The sequence below is a fragment of the Mus pahari genome, chromosome 15 (assembly GCF_900095145.1).
Source record: "Mus pahari chromosome 15, PAHARI_EIJ_v1.1, whole genome shotgun sequence".
Lineage (NCBI taxonomy): Eukaryota > Metazoa > Chordata > Mammalia > Rodentia > Muridae > Mus > Mus pahari.
The window spans coordinates 8,992,282-8,999,316 of record NC_034604.1 but is presented as its reverse complement, the minus strand read 5'-3'; the positions used below and the strand labels follow the sequence as shown (position 1 = coordinate 8,999,316).

Sequence of the window (7,035 nt, the reverse complement as noted above, 5' to 3'; positions counted from 1 at the left end):
GGATGCATGTGTGTGCGGGTGCACATGTGTGCAGATGCATGTGTGTGAAGCTGCACCTGTGTGCGGGTGCATGTGTGTGAGGGTGCACGTGTGTGCAGGTGCATGTGTGTGAAGCTGCATCTGTGTGCAGGTGCACGTGTGTGCGGGTGTATGTTTGTGCAGGTGCATGTGTGTGAAGCTGCACCTGTGTGCGGGTGCACGCGTGTGGAGGCCAGAGGTGAATCTTCAGCATCACTCTGCAGACCTTGCTCTCCTTGTTTTCTAAGACAGGGTCTCACAGTCCCCAGCACTGCAAGAGGAGAGCGAGCGAGCGCGCACCACTACTGAAGTCAAAGCCCACCCTCATGCCCGCACAGGGAGCACTCCTGCGACTGAGTTGTCTCCTCAGCAAAACCGGCAACCCTAAAGAAGCCCAGGCTCCACCCTTCTCTAGAGAAGGAAGCTAATCTGACAGAGCACAGACTTCCACCTCATGATGTTCTGGGAAAGACAAAATTGTGCAGACAGGAAAGCGTCAGTAGTCACCAGAGTTCAAGAGAGAAGGATGAGGGAGGTGGGGAGGGATGCTTAGGGCCTGGAAGGAACTCTTCTGTAAGGTACTATGTGAGAGCCTGTGCCATTAGACACTTGCTCAAACACCAGGATGTGCAGCGAGAGCCCACGCTCCACACCCTGTGCTCCGCCCCCCACCCAACACCCCGAGCTTTGGTGCCTGTGCTGTATGACTCTTCATCTGTGCCAACAAATGCATCACAGTGTTACAGGGTGTGTGAGGGGGTCAGAGGGTGTGGTACACACACACACACGCACGTGTGTGCGTGTGTATGTGTGTGCACGCATGTATACAGGAGTGTTCTAGACTCTGTGACCAATTCTGGTCACAAACCTTTTCAAAGATTCTATTAATGTAAAAGCCTACATTATACCAACTCCAAAGCCTTGCAGAGGACACTGTGGCTGTGGTTGTAGGCTGTGCTGCACTACTCACTGAGGAAGGCTTGAAACAACACATCTGACCGTTAAGAGGAGAGGTGATTGTTTGTTTGTTTGTTTGTTCTAAAGAAATAAACAAAAGTTGACTTGGGAAGAGAGGTCATTTAGTTAAAGGGCAAGAGCCCATTGTTTGACCCCAGAACCCACATGAAAGAGGCAAGACATGGTGCTCATGGAAACCCCAGCACCTGGGGATGAAGACAGGTGTAACAACCAAGGGCATCTCCTAGCCTCTAAGCACATACGCACACATGTGTGTGCACACATACATATACAAACATGAGGGGGGGAGAGAACACCTACAATAAAGTCTTGTCTAAAAAATATCAGTGATTCAATGAATAATCACATATTTGGTCAGGTGTGGCTGCATGAAATCTCAAGAGCTTGCTGTAGTAGTTTACCGTCTATTTCTGGGGCTTGCCTACTGTAAATCTCTACAGGGTCTCTGGGTAGAGCGAGAACTGGCCTTAATTCTGTGATCTTAGGAGTCGGGTTAAAGGTTCAGGCCCAGCCTTTCTCTTGCTGCTGAACTTGCAACTGTGTAATGTAAGCCTCTGCAAACTCCCAGACAGTCGTGGCTGCATGGAGGATGCTCAGTGCCATCTGCTTCTCAGACCCACGGTGCTGAGGTCAGCTCCGAGGGTCAGAGGGCAAGTCGCTTCTGAGATGAGCCTGCTTCCTCACTGTAGACAGGCATGCAAATACTACTGAGTGCCTACAAGAACAGGCTGAGCTACATGAGACCCCTCTCAAAAGACAAAAGCAGGAAGATGGTGCCAGTTCTAGCAAGTCAGTGGGTCTCATGTAGCTCAGCCCGTTCTTGAAGCCTATGCCAATGTGCCCTACTCGTCGCCGGTGGCACACTGTCTATCTCGGCATGACAGCTGGCACGCGGGCCTGGGGGAAGCCGCCCTGGTGGGTTGTTTGACTGCATGAGCGTGCATACCTTGACTCATCCTCTGCAGGTTGGGGAAGGAACAGTTGGGAAGGGCTTTCCACAAGTACAGCACTTCAATGGAGGCCAGCACACACAGCGCCCTGGTTGGGGTTAGCTTCCGAAATCGCTCAGCCTGCAAGGAATGCCCGGAATATTAGGCCCTGATCTTCAAAGCAAACCCAAATGACAAGCTGCACTTTGGAGACACATCACAGTGCAAGGTCAGTGTGAACGGCCCTCCCTTCCAAGGCCTCTCCACACTACGAACGGCCTGCAACTTTACTTTCTAAGTATATTTATGGTTGTATCTCATAGTCGTTATTCAGCCAAGTCTTGGATGTCTGGGTTCTGAGCATGCGCAGCTGAAAACGCTGCACTATGGCTTGAACCCATGAAGCTCCTCAGGCTGGCCTCGGACTCAGAGCACACATCTCCATCGTGTCCTTAGCCCTGGGGCTCTCGGCTGCACTCTATAGTATAATTTAATCTTACTTATGCATTTATCCATCTTTTGGTACAGGAGAACCAAACTCAAGGCCTTTCAAATGCTGGGCAAATGTCCCAATATCAAGTCACAATCCCAGCTTTGTAATCTATTTTACATTTGTGTGTGTGTGTGTGTGTGTGTGTGTGTGTGTGTGTGTGTGTGAGAGAGAGAGAGAGAGAGAGAGAGAGAGGGGGTGGGGGGTGGGAGGGGGAATAAGCACGTATCCACTTGGGAAGGCTTGAAGGCTCCTGCTGCAGTCAGAGGGCGGTGCTGCGCTCTCTGGAGCAGGAGCTACAGGCCGTTGTGCCAGGTTGACAGGGGTGCGGGGAACCCTTTCTCTGCAGCCTCTATCATCTAGTTAATGTTGGAATAAATTTAATCTAATAAAACCTAATTGAACTTTTAAAACCTTTTAAAGTAAAAGAAAATTTATAAAACAAAAAATGACGGGAAAACAAAGCTATGAGAAGGGAGACCATCACTCAGCGTCACCTGAGGTCACTCGCGGTCACCTGAAGTCACTCAGGGTCACTATATCTTAGTGTCAGAAATAGGTAACAAAACTGGGATACTCCCCCATAGTCCTGAGATTTCTACTGATAAATGCAACACCACTTTTGGTCTTTATTACATCAGAATGTGACACTGTCATCATCATGGGAAGCAAGGCCATCCGCCTCTCAGGGCTCCTGCCAACTTCTAAAGTGACCGCACTTCAGACAGACACTCCCTCCTTCCAGGCTCATTAGCTCTCAGGGTCCAGGGTATCTCATTCAAAACCAACCCTGCTGGAGCTAGGTGCAGTTATTCTCCTCAGGGTGGGGGGTGGGGTGGAAGTGTGGGGTGTGGGGGGGATGGGGTGGGGTGGAGTGTGTGTGTGGGGGCGTGTACCAGTTCTGCCAGGCCATCAGATGCCCTGCGTATGGCTGACGGGCTCTGACATACATACCTTTTTCACAGAGAACTGCTCAATCTGGTTGTTTTTCCTTTTGAACAGCTTCTGGACTTCTTTAAAAACAAGTTGTGCCCCATCCACATCACCAGTGGCGCCCTGACAAACTGCAAGACATCAGAATTGCATTTCCACAAACAAGTTATGTCCAAAAGACAGCACCATCTAGCTGACCCCAGCCTGTGGCCCACCCTCTCTTCTCACAGCTCTCTCCCTGCCCAGCCCCGCCTGCGGCCCATGGGTACGATGTACAGCTCTCAGCTGCCCAGCCCCGCCTGCTGCCCATGGGCATGATGTACAGCTCTCAGCTGCCCAGCCCCGCCTGCTGCCCATGGGTACGATGTATAGCTCTCAGCTATACATGCATGCCTGCTGCTGCCAGGCTTCCCACCACGAGGGCCTCTGAAGCCATAGGCGAGCCCCTTAGTTTAATGCTTTCTTTTAGAAGAGCTGCCATGATCATGGTGTCTCCTCACAGCAACAGAACAGTGACCAAGACAAGCGGATGAGAACCACACCTAAAAATACTCAACCTCGCCGGGTGTGGTGGCACACGCCTTTAATCCCAGTACTTGGGAGGCAGAGGCAGGCGGATTTCTGAGTTCAAGGCCAGCCTGGTCTACAGAGTGAGTTCCAGGACAGCCAGGGCTACACAGAGAAACCCTGTCTCGAAAAACCAAAAAAAAAAAAAAAAACCTCAACCTCAGCACACAGCCCCTGAAGACCAGATCCCAGCCTCCCAGCCATTCCTATTACAGCACAGCTGGAGACTGCGGGTTTGGGGTTTCAACAGCTCACCCTTGTGTGAAAACAGGAGAGACTTGGTACTTAAGAAAGGGGCCCCAGACAGAACTTAGCATATCTGTTCTCCAACGGCCCTGTAGAGACAGAAACGAGGACCCTACACAATTACACCTATTGTGCTCAGACATTTCCAACTATCTGGGAAGCAAGTGTTTGGCCATACAGCGATCTCACATGCTCATTTCTTGTATGCCCAAGAAAAACGACACTAAAGAACAGCTGCCCACACTGCCTGCAAGACCCAGCAATACCTCCCGACCATGGGATTCCTTGTATCTATCCTTCCAGGCTATGCAGTTGGGGACCGCTTACTTCTCTAAGTGTTGGGCATGCTAATACCTACCAGAAAGAAGCTCTTATTTTTATTCAAGATGCTGGCAAACTGTCTAAGTGTGAGACATAACATACCAACCCACATATCAGAAATAATAAGCACCGCACACGGACGCATGAGAAAGGGACGCCCTGCGGAGATTGCATAAGCACACAGACACGAGGCATGCGCACTGACTGCTCTCCAGTGTGATTTCATAGGATCTTTAAGATGCCCAGGACACAGCCTGGCTGATGCAGATCCTGTCTTAGATGAATGAAGGGAATGGAACTGAATGGAGACCATGTCCCACTGAAGCCAAACGTTCAAAGGAATAAAGAGGTGTGCATGGTAACGTCTGCAGTACTCAGTGGTACCTGAATGTAGTTCAGGGGAAGACACAGTGAGCTCCTGGCTTTGATTCCCAGCATTAGGACAAGTAAGTGTTCATGTTTCTCTTGAGTTTTAGGTAAGAGAACCATTTTTGACATAGCTTACACAGAGCAAACCTGAAGACCTTTACAGGTCGCTTGAAGGCAGGAGCCACAACTCCACCTTCCCATCTCTTCAGTTCTGCACCTCTAAAATCTATAATTGTAATTATAGTTTATAATTATAATCTATAAATGTCCTCAAAACCTCAGAGACATTTTGTGACTCATAGAGACAGAGAACAGCTCTGTCCACCAGGTGGCAGCCCAACACCAGCTATGTCATCTAAGAGCTTTCGAAAGCAAAAGCTGCCATCCCCACCCCCACCCACCCCCGCACCCCAAACATGGTTTCTGGTGTAATGCTGTGCAGCATAGGGGTACCCTGAGCTCTGGTAAGGTGAGCTCTCATATGACTTGGTAAAATGGGGTTGGAGCAAATCCTGCGAACTCTCTGAACACAGCATAAACTAAAAACTCTCACAGAATAAAAAAGACACTCCAATTCTGAAGAACACTTTAAAATTCGAATAAATAAAAACACGGGAGGCCTGGAGAGATGGCTCAGAGGTTGAGTATTGGCTAATGCTCTTCCACAGGTCCCAATTTCAATTCCCAGAAACCACAGATGGCTCACAACCACTTGTAACAGAATATGATTCCTTCTTCTGGTAGGCATAGAAACAGCATTCACCCATGTAAAGTAAGCAAATCAATCAAAAAGAAAGTTGTTAAGAACACCACAAAGAGAAAGAGAGAGAAGTGGCGGTGCAGAGACTGTTGGGAGCGAATACAGCCTCACGAGGAAGCATTCCTAAGGACCAAACAGGCCCGGGCTGGATGGGGTGTGTGGTGGCTGGCCATGGCATCCCGCTGGCCTCTGGACATTTATGCCTCATTTACTTGGCTACAGCAAAGAACAGGACTTGCCTGTAGGTGGGACGTGCCCACTTAGGAGTTACCCCAGTGGTGAAGACGAAGGTGAGTTACCCCTAGGAAGGTGAGACCACCCTGAGATAATGTACCTTTCTTTCCCAGAATCCCACTTGCAGAGTCCCTACTAGCCTACAAGAAGTAAGGCTCAGTAGGGTCTCAACTCAAAAGGGCGCCCATTTCTCCTTCTGGGTCAGTTTCTGTCAGATGCTGGGGAGAGGCTTTGTAAACCCTGGCACCTTGGGTCTCCTAATTGTACTCTGAAGCTGCCCTTCCTACAAGTGGCCTGAGCCCCACTTTGTGTCAACATCTCTCAAGTAGCATGGCCTTTCTCTTCGCTCCTCCACCCTCTTCCTGGGCAGCTAGCAGAACTGCAGCTATTTCTTTTCAACTCAAATAATTATCCTCGAATTTCATGTGACTCTCTTCTTAAGTCCTTTTACTAATGACAGGAAGAACCCAGGAAGGGACCCAGATTTTCCAGGCATCCTATGGAGGCTAAGACAGGTCTCCCCAAGGTCTCCTCCTTTAAATTCTCAAATCCGAGGGAAGAAGAACCTGCTCTGCTCATCTGACAGTATGAGCAGCATCCAACCCTGATGAGGGAGGAACCGAAAAGTGGGGTCTCTGCTTCCTCCTCGTCTGTCCCCACCTGCCAGGGTGTGGGGCTCACTGGCCACGCCCAGGACAGGCACTCACTGGCCACACACAGGACAGTCACTCACCTGCAGTCAGATATGCGTAGTAGCACTGGGACCACCTGGACTCATTCTTCAGCCTCTCGAAGGAATCAAATGCATCCTTGAAGTTGAGTTCAATCATGCTGCACCAGCCTACAAAAGGAGGGCATTCAGTGTGCTACCCTGGGACTGTGAGCTTGCTACACAGCTCTAAAGCCAAAGCACAGGGCACGACCAACACAGTGGGGCAGTAAGCTTAGTAAGCCTGCCCTAAGGTAGTGAGCTCAGTAAGCCTGTCCTATGGTACTGAGCTCAGTACACCTGCCCTAAGGTAGTGAGCTCAGTATACCTGCCCTATGGTACTGAGCTCAGTACACCTACCCTAAGGTACTGAGCTCAGTACACCTGCCTTAAGGTACTAAGATTAATACACTTGCCCTAAGGTAGTGAGCTCAGTACACCTGCCCTAAGGTAGTGAGCTCAGTACACCTGCCTTAAGGTA

General features: G+C 49.9%; 1 protein-coding gene across 4 annotated transcripts in view; it reads right to left on the bottom strand.

The window, feature by feature from the left end:
* Ttc39c (tetratricopeptide repeat domain 39C) overlaps positions 1-7,035 on the bottom strand; it is a 93,869-nt gene that overhangs the window by 4,590 nt on the left and 82,244 nt on the right. For all 4 annotated transcript variants that reach the window (XM_029546970.1, XM_029546971.1, XM_029546969.1 and 1 more), the window contains exons 8-10: positions 6,579-6,686; positions 3,370-3,479; positions 1,943-2,066 (exon numbers count right to left, since the gene is read on the bottom strand). In XM_029546970.1, the coding sequence (XP_029402830.1) occupies positions 1,943-2,066; positions 3,370-3,479; positions 6,579-6,686 (342 nt within the window). The remainder of the gene's footprint in view (positions 1-1,942; positions 2,067-3,369; positions 3,480-6,578; positions 6,687-7,035) is intronic.